Genomic DNA, 14,814 nt, shown 5'->3' with positions numbered 1-14,814 from the left:
TGTTGCTCTGCAGGTTTCTGGGAGATTGATGTGCACTTTGTACACGCTTCTCCACTAATAGCCTTGGCTTAGAAGAGGTTATTGGCTGTGATCCTGTATCACTACATGAATGATCTGAGCTGCTCTTTTCCCCTTACCTTCAGGCACTTTGGAGATCAGCTTAAACTACACCAACAGTCGTTTCCTTGTATAATTTCATGCTTCAAAGTGTGTAAGATAGCAATGTGTGTTCAAAGGTTTTCTTCTTTATGCTGCAGTGACTTGTTCAGCATGCCTGCTATCATGAGCGTTGTGCTGCTCGTGATCATTCTGAAAGGCATCGTTTTGGTGAAGGGCACGAAACATATCGATGTTTATTAATGATATCTGAGTGAATATGATGGTCGGTACTGGTGACGGTGTTTTCTTTGGTGGTCAAATACAAAACCCGTACATAAAACGTAAACAAGCATATTATATGAGCCATAATAGCCAACGCCGCTGCAGGCCGTTCATTGGTCCGCAGCCTCGACCAATCGGCGATGACGTTAGGTATCCTGGCGTTACGGCTGATTGGTCGACCCTCCTTCTCTGAGTAGCAGCTCAGTGAGCAGCGCAGAGGAGACGAGAGGCGGAGGAGGAGACATCAGCGCTGCGTTCTCCCCATGCTCCGTCCCGGGCCGCTGTCCTCGTGCTCTCTCTGTCCCCGAGGCCTGTCTGTATAAGTGTGTGTGTGTGTGTCATATTTATTTCGTTTGCTTTATTATTATTAGCATTATTATTATTATTATTGAGCCAGACAAAGAGCGATGGACCACCTTCTCTGCCTCGAGTCGGACAAAGTGGTGCGGGCCCCGCCGGACCCCAACATCTTCTACGATGACCGGGTCCTGCAAAGCCTGCTGATGGTGGAGGAACGCTTCCTCCCGCAGTCCTCCTACTTCCAGGTCGTGCAGGAGGACATCAAGCCCTACATGAGGAGAATGGTGGCCGACTGGATGCACGAGGTGGGTCTGCTGCTGGGCTCAATGGTTGTTGTTCAGGAATTAGAACCACCGCGAACTGCTGGCGACCTGTTGAAGCATTCTGCACGTCCTCCCAACCTGAGTCTATAACATGTAGGGGAGCGGTGATGTTAAGGCTGGTCTGGAGCTGTTAAGGCTGGTCTGGAGATGTTAAGGCTGGTCTTGAGATGTTAAGGTGGAATGGAGATGACTCATCACTGGCGTGGGAGACAAGGAAATTCCACCACGACACGAATGCATTGAGTCGTGGGGTGTTTGCACAAAGTTCACAGTAAACCGGTTGGAATTGTCCTCGAGCCGTAATCACATAAACACGAAGAGATTAGGCTTAATTTACATGAAATCAGCGCACATATCCGGGGTTTTAATTAATTATTATGAATTCCTGAAAAGCAGCAACATGCATGGCAGCAACTGGTGCCTGTAGTTCAGAACTTCATGCAAAAAGCCGTCTCGTCCCTAAAGTGCTTAAACCTTAAAGTAGTGCTGGTAGTTTATTTTTGTTTATTTGCATTTAGTTCAAACTAGTTATTTAGCAGCGTTGAGTCCTCAAAGGTGGTGGAGGAGGAGGAGGAGGAGTGCGGGGGTGGTGTTGCACCACTTCCTACATGTTAGCTCATTGCATGTTTTTTAGTTCAAAGTCTTGACCGAAAATAAAGTCAACGTTTAGTCTGATACCAGCCAGACCCAAGCAGACCGTACCCGGGGGGTCCAGACCTAGTGGGTCTAAGTCCCGGGCCTGAACTAGACCTAGTGGGTCTAAGTCCCGGGCCTGAACTAGACCTAGTGGGTCTAAGTCCAGGGCCTGAACTAGACCTAGTGGGTCTAAGTCCAGGGCCTGAACTAGACCTAGTGGGTCTAAGACCCGGGCCTGATCCACAGACCTAGTGGGTCTAGGTCCCAAACCTAATGCGTCTGGTCCCAGTCTGGTGGGCCTAGTTCCCAGGCCTAGTGGACCTAGGTCCCAGACCTGATCCAGGCTTTGGTCCTGGGCCTAGTGGACCTAGGTCCTGGGCCTAGGTCCCGGGCCTAGTGGGCCTAGGTCCCATACCTGGTGGGTTTAGGTCCAGACCTGGTATTCCTGGTAAGTCTAGGTCCAGACCTGCTATGCCCGGTTGTGCAGGTCTTCTCTGTGGGTGTGGTCTCCTTATCATCTGGTTATAACTCTTGAATAATCTTTTTTCCTAACATGTTCAGGTGTGTGAAGAGGAGAGCTCCAACGAGGATGTGTTCCCCATGGCCATTAGCTATTTGGACCGCTTCCTGGCCATCGAGCCCACCAAGAAGGGCTACCTGCAGCTGCTGGGCGCCGTCTGCCTCTTCATCGCCTCCAAGCTCAAGGACTGCCGGACGCTGTTGGCGGAGAAGCTCTGTGGCTACACGGACAACTCCATCAGCCCGCGGGAACTACTGGTGAGAAGCTAAACCCTCTTCGAAAAGTCTCGTTCATCTGAGTGCTGAACGCCATATTTAGGCTGTTTTAGATTCCCTCTAGAATGTTGGCCAGAACTGAACTGGAGCCACAGGAAATGTATTATTCTCTGTTCAGTTAATCACGGTACAATGAGCAACATCCCTCCCACTGCGCCCCGCTGTCTGACTGTAACGGTAACGCGGTGGCGCCGTCATTGCCCCCTGGTGGCCGTCAGGCAGAACAGCGTCTGGGTTTCCTAGATGGTTATGAACGTTTTAAACTCTTTATGAGTTGCATTTTTGCGTGCAAGCCTTTTGAACTCTATCTTTTGAGAGCAATTCAAAGATATGTGTTCTTTTAGTTCTGTGGAAATCCTTGATTAATGAAAGAACAGTCGTTTAAAATAACCTTTTTATAGATCGAACCTCAAAGGCAACCCACTTAACTATTTACACAACACTCAGTAAATATTAGGTTTGAATGAAATATTAACCTTGTATGTCTTTGATGTTTTTGATTTTGAGATCTTTTTGAGAGATCTCTTGCCAATAAAATACTTGGTATTTGAACGTGTGTAATCAAAAACGTCAACCGCACATCGGTACCAGGGAGTTCAACTAACCAGATAACTGAAGTCATCTCTGGGTAACGGAAAAGTACCAAACAGAAGGGCTGCCATCTTGGCTCTGCCATCCAGACGGGTTAATAGAGCCGCCCTCTTGTTCGGGGAACGGCGGGCATTGTCTGCAGGCTTATGTGTAGTCATCGTCATCGTTATCATCAGTCAGTTTCTACCTCACTCACTCAGTCACTCAGGAGGACAGACAGCTGAGAAAGTTGTGACTTATCTGCTTCAGAGGAGGCATGTTGAAGGACTACATGGTCCTCTCCATTCATCCGTTCATTGAGAAACATCATGAAAGGGTGACACTATAGCTGTGTTCGAAATCGTTCCCTATCATGGATGTAGTGCACTAAATAGGGTGCACGCCATTTTGTAGGGTGTTCGAAATCTCAGTGGTCCACTATATAGGGCACTATATAGTGGACTTAAAATAGGGTACATACGATGTTCCCTACATGTTACTCCCGTATACCACAATGCAATGCGGTCGTGTTTTTCCGGAGGAGAAGAAGAAGCTGAATAACCGCGAAAACTAATACATTTAATGATGGAGTCTCCGGCTTTCGTTTAGAAATGTCAACAATTTATTTGGGATTTAACATAGAATATTTAACATTCAACATCAATACAACCTCCAGCTTTCCTCGTGAGTGCCTGGTATGTTTACATGATGTGGGCGCATCTGTCTGCGTCACACAAATACCCGGCGCATTTACTGACGCAAATGACGTTTAGAAATGTTCAGCGTAGTGTCCGAATTCTCGTTCCCTATTCCCTATATAGTGCACTAAATCATATACACTATATAGGGAATAGGGAACGAGTGTATAGGGAACGATTTCGAACACAGCCTATGTATATTTTTTGGTCTTTGCTTGGTGGGTGCTGGCTAGGTGTTGGCTAGCTAGTACTCTCTAGTCTAGCCGATACCGATATCCGATATAAAAATTGCTGTTACGGCCGTTAACAGATATTTACCGATATCGATATTGGTATAAAAACAAGTTTCTATGATGATTTGGTATACTGAAGAACATGTAATCACTGTGAATATGAAAAAGTTATTTCCTTCTTTATTTTCCAAAACGTCGAAATACATTGTTGCTTCATCAAGTTACAGGGCATCCATAACAAACAGAAGTTACTAACAGTGTTAGTTTTAGGCTACTTTTACAACTTGCAACTATGAAAAAGTTTGGATCATAAATCACAATAATGATCATAAATCAAAATATCTTGACAAGGTTTTATAACTTAAATCAAATTTGCCAATATTCATGGCAACCAGACACTTGTCTAATAAATTACAAAAAGTGTTTCAAGTTTAAGTCAATTTCAACTCAAATCTGTGAAATGGGCTAAATCAAATATATCAAGGGAGGTTGGTTGTAGTCTTTTTACTTGGTTCTAGCCCTACTGTTGATCCGGAGAACCGAGCGAAAAGACTACAACCAAATATAAACATGTCCAGATCCGGTTTCCGTTTCAATGGGATTACGGAACGCCAAATAAAACACAACAGAAACTGTATTTCTCTACGATACTTGATGATGTTGTTAATACCGGAATTGTCCTTTTTAAATATGCGCTGATCACGTGAACGCACAACTTTTTTTTTATCAGCCGATCCGCGGATCACTTGCGTCCCGAACCGTGAGGGTTAACCCTTACGGATCACGGGAAACCCGTGAACCGTTGCACCACTAGTGGTGTTGAATGATTTGACACGGCATCCTCCGCGCATTACCTCGGCTTTGCAAGTACTGCATATTGCAATTCGAGTACCTTCATTTGAGACAGTAAAGAACATCCAAACCGCCGACATTGATTCTTTTCAGTGAAGGTGACAAGCACTCCTGTACTGCCTGTCCGTGCGTCTCTGGCTGCGTTTCTGACACTGTCACATGACCAAACAAGGTGCGCACAGGAAAAAAACACACACAACGGCAACTAGACGGAAATAAATATCGGCTGTTAATATCGGACCAGTTACTTATCGGGCCGATGCCGATATGTTAAAAAATGACTAACATCGGCCGATAACGATATCACTGCCGATATATCGTGCATCCCACCAAAATGCAGATTTGTGTTTTTTTTATTTCTAATTTTGAGTGACTCTGTTGAAGGTGACGTATAATGCCACCAGGTGTGAGTGCGCACCTGTCAATTAGCAGTTGCAAGCCGTCTTGAAAATCGGCCTCTTCTGACAACACCAGTGGCCGTTTCCACCAAGATGTATCCCCCTGTGGTGGCTGGATCAGTCCACCAGCCTACCTACCCGGTGTAAAGGCTAATCACACTCACAGCGGCTGGTTTAATATCTCACCTTTTTAATTCCGATGTCATTAACGACCAGTCACAGTGTGAGGGTCCCTCTCACAACGGGATCCAACCCCAAACTCCTTGATCACCTCCACACCGTCCTGCCTCCTACACAGAGGATAGGGAGAACCTCCGCACGGTCCTACCCCCTAGGACCCAGACGGAGGAGCATAGTGAGAACCTCCACACGGTTCTCCCTCCTACACAGAGCAGGTTCTGATCCTGACGCTCTCCGCTCCACAGGACTGGGAACTGGTGGTTCTCGGAAAGCTGCGGTGGAACATTGCGACGGTCATCCCAAACGACTTCATCGAGCACATCATGCACCGGCTGCCCCTCCCCAAGGACAAGCTGCCTCTCATCCGCAGGCACACGCAGACCTTCATCGCCCTCTGTGCTACAGGTACGCAATCAGTCACGCCTGCCTGTTGTTCAGTCGTATGGAGTGAAACGGGGGGCCGTCCCAGCCCCAACCCCTTGACTCCTGGCTGGGTCCACCTCCTCCTCCTCCTCTCTGATTAGCTATCAGAGGACCTGAGCCAGGTCGCATTGTAGCATGCATGCACACGCACACTCTCACACACACGCATACGCAGTAAGAAGATGGTCCCAGATCCCTCAGACCACACCTGCCCCTTAATGACATGGATCTGAACTCCCTGCACTTCACATTGGAGGAAAGCGTGCCAGACCTCGAAAAGGTAATATTAGTGAATGGTAAACAATAGGCTGTTTATGAACGCAGACGTCGCGCGTTCACGCACGCGACCAGACGCCCTGCGTTCAAGAACACGCTCAGACATTTATAACCCCACCTCCACCCCTGTATACCTCCACCTTATCCCTCCACCCCTGTATGCATTTCACCAGTGTTCCCAGTATCCCTCCCTTGTTTCAAAGCAAAGGAGGAAGGGGGCGGGAATGTTACGAGGGCTCTGTGCGTACGGCTCTGTGGTCGCCACTGGTTTACTGGGAACGCTTAATCGAACCACAGGCACTCGCCATACTCAGCCCCCCCCGCCCACTGGTGTGGCTTCACTGCTGCAGGCTGTGGCGGGGCTGATGTGTGATGCTCTCTCTCTCTCTCCCTCTCGTTCTCTCTCCCTCTCTCTCTCTCTCTCTCTGGTTCTCTCTCTCTCCCCCTCTGGGTGTGTTGCTGTGGTCGCTTGAACCTTTCGTAAGCAACTGGTTATAGCCCAGCTCAGACTGGCTGTAGGGCCAGGGGAGTTGGAGAGGGTAATGAAGAGAGAGAGGGGGAGGTGGGGATGGACGTGGGAGAGGGGGGGGGCTTGTGAGAGAGGGAGGCCTGGTGAGGATTTGTGCTAATGTAAATGTTTGGATTTTTTTTTTTTGTGGACTGAAGATGTTATTCTTATGATGGAGAGCCCCTCCTATGCACAGCTGGGCTCCGTCCTCTCTCTCCCTACCTCGTCCTCTCCCTCTCTGGTCCTCACCCCCCCAGGGGGCGTAGAGCCACCAGAGCTGCAGGTCTTTTTCTGGGCCTGGTGGCGTCACTGCGGGCCTCTTCTTGTGGGCGAGCCGGATGCTGGGACTGAAAGCAGTCTGTTCGCTACACGGCTGCTCGCTGCCGACTGTTCGCTTTCCCGTCTGACTTGATGTGTCTGACGGTGGCGGCCCCTGACTGACGGAGGCGTGCTCCTATGCGCTGGAGACGTTCCCATAGCAACAGCCGTCCACCTCGATACCCTCCAGACTCTGCTAATGTAATCTCTGTGGTCGGGGGGGGCTAAGATGTTGTTGTCTCCATGGTCACGTCCGGACCTCCGTCCCACACCTTCCTGCGGGGGTCGGTGGGGGTGGGGGGGGGTGTCCTGGAACCCGATCTCACGGGTCCGGAATATTCCTGCTGGTTTCCTCATTGTTGTGTGCAGCCTCTCGGATCCGACAGCAGATCTGCCAGATCGTGGTTGTGGGGGCTTGAGAGCGTTCTCACGGTCTCCTAGCCAATCGGGCGTCTGGAATCCCCATACCGGCTTTATCAACAAGACTGTCAGGGCTGCAATTTAGACCAGTCCTCCGCATGTTTCCAATCGCTAACGTACGAAATGCCCTCAACGCATCGTAAACACTAACCCCCCTCCCCCCCCCCCCCCCCCTGCAGACTTCAGCCTGGCCCTGAACCCCCCCTCCATGATCGCCACGGGCAGCGTGGGCGCTGCCATCTGCGGCATGCAGCATGAACTCGCCGACCAGGCCCTGCATCGGGACCACCTCAACGTCCTGCTGGGCAAGATCACCAACACCGAGGTGGTGAGTACCTGGACCACCTATTGGTGTTGTACCCTGGATCTATGATGAGCCCCCTCACGCTGTTCAGACCGGGCCCATCACCAACACCGAGGTGGTGGGTACCGGGGCACCTGGGTCGTGGAAGAGCGCGTCTAGTGATTGATCCCACTTGGGGTTTGGTTAATGAACAGCCATTCCGAGCCATTTCACAATCGACTTGTTTGTGACATCACAAGTGGCATCACATCAAGTGGTACTGCCCATCCAGATGTGTTGTGGGATGGATCGGCCTACCCTATCAAATGGAACCTGGTGGAAAAAGAACTGACCTTTTTTTTATAATTGTACTGGTGTGCATGGAGGTTTTTATGGGTGAACCGACTGATAAATGAGGAGAGCTCTACTCTATATTTGTCCCTAAAAGATGATGATGAATCTAAAAGGGATTGCCACCAATGGAGAACAGAGTCCTCCCATTTCCTCCTGCACCAAAACTAAACATGAGAGTCTTTTATTTACAGATGTCGTGCCATAATTACAAATCGACTTTCTAAACTAAATGACCCTAAAAAATGTAAACAGTGGTTGGAAATGAGTATGAGCTATTTCTCAATCTCGGGGGGGGGGGGGGGGGGGGGGAAAGAGAGAGAAATGACAGACGGAGACACACACACAGAGACGCACACACAGACGCACACACGGGAAAGAAAACTTGTTGTTGTTGTTAGAACCGGTTGTGATGTATTCCACTCGGGTGCCAATAAAGCTCTTTTGAACGGGCTGCGGGCGCTGGCAGCAGACGGCTGCTATAAAGGGCCTCAGCAGGCAGGGATCTCTCAGAAGACGGAGCCCACATTCTTGTGGTCCAGCGCTGGCGGTCCCTCAGCGGCCCTCTTCTGCAGCCGGCCCCTCCTGCTAGACTCTAGTACGTCTGTGCTTAAAAACACACAGCGCCATCTTTACGAGAGGGGGACGTACGGGGGGAGATCCAAGGGGGAGGGGGGGGGGGGAGATACTAGGGTTATCTCTACTAATGGAGATTTGTTTACGTTTTTCATGTGTACGTTAGTTTACCGGTTCGTACCTCAATAGACAGAAGAGGGAGGGACGACGGAGGGGTCTAATAGATGGGGATTGACGTGTACCTTCCAACCGCAGGAATGGGAATCGAACCTGGCTCGCTAGCTACAAGGGGATTAGCCTGAATGTCGAATGCATGGTCCATGGTGGAGCCGCCCAGTCTAGCTCAGACCAACTCTTCCATGCGCTCATAGCAGACACGCTTGTGTCTTACACGTTCTGGGGGCCCGCCGTCCCCCTAAAGGCCCAGAACACACGGCTCTGTGTAGCCGTATTGTCATGGGTACGTTATTACATAAAGACCAGATGCTGAAACAAAAACCAACCAATGGACGACCAGAACCACCCAGCCCCCCCCCCCCCCCGACCACAGCCCACCTCCCCTCGTGCTGGTGGTCCGGTCGCCGTGGCAACGCGGGCCCCCGCCACAGCCCGCCGTCACAACAGGCGTCCCACCGCGTACCATCAGGTTCCAATTATCCCCACGTTTCAAAGGAATGCGGGCCCCTCTGTGGGCCCCCATGCATTCTTCAGGGCCCCCCCCCCCCCCCCCCAAAGTCTGCACCGCTGGAGACCTCCCACATGCTGCTCAGACCCGCAGGTAGACGTGTGGGGGTGGGTCCCGGGGGGGTCATGTTCCCTGAGCACGGTGGCAACCCGTCTCTGAACATCCTGTGCCACTGATCTGGGATCTGTCCCCCGGCCAGAGGTCAGCGGGTCACGGCTCGTTTCCTGTGCGCTCTGGGGAGACTCGTGTCTCAGTCCGTCTGGGTGTGAACCCCCACTCTCGTACCGCCCCCCCCCCCCGCCCACCCCCCCCCAAACACACACATGTACCGAGCACAACACAGGCCTTTTGTTTCACTCAGTCTTGTAGCACAAGATTGAGTCCAAAAACTTGTACTTGCTAAGAAAAGACTAGCTTTCGACATCCAATAACTCGCGCATTGTACCAGGATGGAGGTTCATTGCAGCTCCTTCATGCGTTTCATCGGCCGTTGACCCGTACTGCTCAGAGTTTGGGAAAGAATGCCAAGTGTTGTGTTCTTTGGTTACAAGTCATTGTTAAACCACACGCCTGACAACTCTCAGCGTAACAAGCTAAGCAGAAAGACGTTATGTTTGCTCTCCATAAACCGCGTGGGCGATGGCCTTATGTTGTTCTGTGAGAGTTGGCACCGGGGGAGGCGCTGTTAAAAAAACCTCCGCTGGGCCCGTGAGAAAGAACCGATCTCCTGGTGTCCACCAGCCAATGGCTGCGGCCCGCTCGGCCCGCCCTCTTGCGTGTGTAGAGGATTCCTGGGCCCTAGCAGCCGGAGTCGCTGGTATCAGTGGGTGCCTGGGACCCATTGTTCTCACCGCGGTCTAGACCACTTACCGCAGAACCCACCGCTCACCCGCCGGAGGTATGCGGCGCATGTGACCAAAACATCCAGATACCGTCGCGCGGTATCACACGCTAATCACTCGCTAATCCAATAGTCCACGTTTTGTTGAAGTGTGCGTGGCGGCCTGCAGCGGCCTCCGGGCCTTCACACCTCCAGCTGGACTTGGCAGTGGAGGTTTTAGGAAGAAGAAGAAATTGCCCCCCCTGCGGTCTTCTCCAGTGTGTGTACCTTGTATGGTCTCTGCTGTGTCGCTGAAGGCTGTGACCCCCCCCCCCCCCCCCCCCCTGTGTGTTTTCCAGGACTGCCTGCGGGAATGCCAGGAGCAGATAGAGAGGGTCCTGGTGAGCAGCCTCCGGGAGGGCCTGAGCAAAGGGCCCCACAAGGGCCACTACACCGGGGAAAATACCCGGGAGCAGCAGGACCTATCCAGCACCCCCACCGACGTCCGCGACGTCAACCTTGAACTCGCACCCACCAGCCCCTCCCACACCACCCCCACCCTCTCCCCCCCAACACCGCCGCCCCAACTGACGTCTGCGATGTCAACCTATGAACTCACCTCCTCCCCCACCTGCACCCTGTCACCCTGCCACCATCGGCTAGAGGATGAGCGGAATGGAGCATGTCCTGTTAACCAATGAGCTGCCAGTCTGGAGTCCCAGTAAGGGGGGGCCTCCTGTGATTGGGGCGTGTTTAACCGTGTTAGCTTTCCGTGGATATTCCAAGTCACTTAACGCTGATTTAAATATCGGATTCTATTTCCCCCCTTTCTACACCCTGGTGATATGATGACTTTTTATATAGGTCATCTATAATAAACACGGCTCTTCGAAAGCTGCATGGAAATCGTACAAAACTTGATAGTGCCTTTAGGTTCTCAAACCAGAAATCTAAATATATTTTCATACTTGAATAATAATTACCATAATAATTACATTACTATGTTACAATTTTTTTTTCATAGAATCTAGAGAAAAACATAACGTAATCAATTAAGTCTATATGGTTGTCTTGCGAGCAATTTCTGCCGTACAGGAAACCAGTTTAATATGCTGTCAACTATTTGCTGATCCTACGCGACTTGTATACCAGCTAGCTAATGCAGCAAAGGCATTGGCTAGCTGCTCAGCTAATGGAGAAAGCGCTATCTACCTGCTTCGCTAACACAGTGGAAGCGCTAGCTCTCTGCCTTTCCCCTGTCTGCTGCACATATTGTACATGTGTAGTTAGGGCAACCCTTATTATTTATGCTCATTTTTGCTGGCCAAGAGTGGGCTGGGCCCGCTCAGGAGAGGGGAACAAAGACTCCGCAGCCCCCAATTAATATTTGGTATATTTCCATATGGCTACGTTCGACTTGCTAGGTTTTGATGGCGGTGCTCGATTCGCTAGCGATCTCCGCAGATATTATGAATGCAGAAACCTTCGGGATGTTGGATGGGAGTCGGGGGGGTCACCCACACGCTGACCTCGTCAAGATGGCCGATGCCATGTCTTAAGGTTTTTAGAGGAAGTGCAGTTGATGTGTTTGAGGTTTAGGTAACGTGGATGTGGAGTGAAAGAATTTTAAAAGACAAGTGAGGAGGTTTTAATGTCGGTAGAGTAGAACTGAGCAGAAGGAAGCAGGGAATGGAGCGGCCTCTGATGGCAGGGGACTGGTGAGGGGTTTGTTGATGAACCAGAGGGAGAAGGTAAACTTAAGCTATATAACTTATAACTTTGAGAGTCACGGGTCAAGTGAGTGGATCACAGGAACTAGTTTGCAAGTCGCTCGATGGAAAACCCAGTGGTGCCCTGCGGTGTCATCGCAGGGTCTCCTGGACCATTTGACCGTTGAGTTTGCATTTCAAGTGGACATTTACAAGCGGGTGGGTGGGCGAGAGTTTACGGGTGGGGGGGATTTGGATCAAACTTCATGCACTTTTGAAATCACACTCCTTGCCAATGGAAATGGGAAGGCGGTTAAGGAGAGATGGGTGGGTAGGGCTCGCATCCCCCTCCCCCTCTAAACTCCTCCCCCTTTTTTAAGTTATTTGATCGATTCTGGGCTGGATTCCCATGCGGGGTAATGCACTTTGTCTTCAAAGCTATCCCCTGCTCGGTGAGGAGGTTAGGTTTACCATTTTATAGTTGTGTTGAATATGGAACCAAATCAGTTGCAATGCACAGACCGATAATCCAAGTCACGTCTAGACACACGCATTTATCTATATTTAGATATACATCTTGGTGTGTTTTACTTAACCTTACTTGAATATTTGTTTTCCTAATTCACAGCGAATCTTTCAGACAGTTCGTTGAAAGTTTTGTGTACATACTTTGTGCAAAATTGTGTTATGGTAATTTTTTTAGTGTGTTCTTTAAAAAAATTAAAAAAGTATAAACTGCTCTGTACTGAGTTACAAAAAATACTGTCTTGTAAGACGCCTTTTTATATGAAATACAAAGTTGTTCGCCTGTGTTGTATGTTATTAGTTTGAAAAAATAACCTCAAAAACATTCTGTTTGTCAATCTTATGTGCTTTAAAATGGAAAATTGTCAAAGCTGTTTTTCCAGTAATTGTTTTTCAGTGGTTTGAAAGTGATTTCCCAAAGTGATACTATATATTATATAAATATATTCTAGATATTCTCTTTTCCTTCTGCTGCTATTAAGCTCTTCTTCCTAGGCTTGTACCCTGATGACATTTCCTGTTTGTGATCCTCCAGTGTGCTGCTATATTATGGATTATGACATGTAACCGATTCCTAGCTTTGTGAGTGTTGTGTGTGTTTGTGTGTGTGTGTGTGTGTGTGTTGGTGTGGGACTGGAAGCACTCATGATTTCAGATGTTTTGGAAAAAAAACTAGAAAAAAAAGCATGTTTATTCTCTTCATGTGTAACTTTTGTGTTTTATAGTCGATCATATTCTCGCTGCTTCTTGTCATGTGTGTGTACCTCAGGTTCTTAACGTAGAATGAGTGAGGTTCCCCATCTTGAATTACCTCATCACAACTCTGACCAATAACAAGCCTCTGTCCACCAGCTTCCCGCTTTCTCTGGAAATTCCCCAATTGTCACTATTCCCTTTGGTCTGCTCAAATTGAATCTCTCCATCAATGGTGCTAAATTACAGATGGGCTTTACCACACATTTAAATGTACAATATCTAATTTAAGATCTACATTATGTTTGCCTACTTTGAGATTTCCCGTACCCTTGTTTCAGTCTGTTTTGAGGTACTGGGCCATCTGTAGACACCAGAGAGTGGTGCTGTAGTTTATCAATGCTCACTTTAGGGATGGGATCATGTCATAACACATGATCCAATCCCTAAAGTGACAGTCATACATGTATGACTCCCCTCACCAAACAGTGGGAGACCATCATGCAACTCAGTTGTTTCCGGTCCAAAATATCTGCTCAATAAATTGGCTAAAACTTATTTTCTACCGACTGATGTTTTCACTTCACTTCTCCAACTGTCCACTACAATAATGTAGTGGTTTGGAATTTGGGCTCAATGGGTGGGTTTCAGTCACTTGATTATGATGACGCGCGAAAGGGGCGCGATTTCAAATGGAGGTCAGGAAGTAAAAAGTAAAATAGGCCTACGTCTATGGAGGAAACCGTTACAGAGAGTCCGTATTGTAAGGATTTAGAGCCCGTTTCTAGAAAAAGATACAAACAATTAATTAGTAAATATGTTGGGCGTGTTCCGTATCTAATAAAGAAGAGTGAGTTTTCGGTAGAACCTAAGGATTTGCCAACAATCGAGGCTGTGAACATCACTAACTATCTGGTCCTTCATACCAGGGGTCGGCAACCCTATGCGTGCGACCACTAGCATGGGGCCACCACTGGCAGGGGGCAGCATAATCATTGGCACACTTGGAAAAAAAATAATATTTATATTTATATATATATATATTTTTTTTTCTTTTAATTATTAAAAGAATTCACAGCACAATGCGGCAGCATAATCCTTACAACCGATTTTATTTTGCACTTTATTCTGTTTTGGGCATTACTTCCCAGTGCAAAAATGTTTCAATTAGTTACAGAAAGCAGTGTTCTGAAATAGAATCAATTAATAGTTTTTAAACCTATGTCGATGGGAAAGCCTATAAAAGTATGGAGGCATAAAAAAAATTGTCAGCATTCTACACACTTTTCCCATCTAGTTTCGACTAGGTTTTTGGATTGTCGGTGCCGTTAAAGTAGTGAACGATTCTAAATGACACTTTTAACGGTTAAAAGTGTCATTTAGAATCGTTCACTACTTTAACGGCACCGACAATCCAAAAACCTAGTCGAAACTAGATGGGAAAAGTGTGTAGAACGTTCGCAGCTTTTACTTCTTCGCCAACTGAGTTTGTTATGTATGACGATCAAAAACCCATGTTCTTTCCCTTAGACATTTGACCGAGGGAACCGGGACTTATTCTTCAGAGGTCTATTGTTATGACCTGAGTGTGGTCTTTGTGAGTTCTGGCTGTTTGGAAGATGTTTATTGAAAAGATTAAATAACATTTGAGAAGACAGATTAATGCATGGTGGTTTATTGACAACACTTTTCAACAATTGTTATAACTACAAGAACATGGTGTGCAATAATAAATTGGAATCCATTATATTACATATAATACACATCGGCAGTACAATTGGGCTTTAATTTAGTATATATATATATATATATATATATATATATATATATATATTATAGTATTGAAGTATAGTATTTAAAT

The 14,814-nt window shown here is 48.0% G+C and overlaps 1 protein-coding gene across 1 annotated transcript; it reads left to right on the top strand.

Moving 5' to 3' along the window:
* The first annotated feature begins 584 nt into the window (after positions 1–584).
* Positions 585–13,977, top strand: ccnd2b (cyclin D2, b). Its single transcript, XM_056578446.1, has 5 exons — positions 585–986; positions 2,202–2,417; positions 5,612–5,771; positions 7,491–7,639; positions 10,386–13,977. Exons 1-5 carry the CDS (start codon positions 789–791, stop codon positions 10,725–10,727), a joined length of 1,065 nt encoding a protein of 354 aa, XP_056434421.1. The 5' UTR covers positions 585–788; the 3' UTR covers positions 10,728–13,977.
* The last annotated feature ends 837 nt before the right edge of the window (positions 13,978–14,814 follow it).

The sequence above is a fragment of the Gadus chalcogrammus genome, chromosome 19, assembly GCF_026213295.1.
Source record: "Gadus chalcogrammus isolate NIFS_2021 chromosome 19, NIFS_Gcha_1.0, whole genome shotgun sequence".
Classification (NCBI taxonomy): domain Eukaryota; kingdom Metazoa; phylum Chordata; class Actinopteri; order Gadiformes; family Gadidae; genus Gadus; species Gadus chalcogrammus.
The sequence above is the reverse complement of the archived record's forward strand: the minus strand, read 5'-3'. Positions and strand labels throughout refer to the sequence as shown.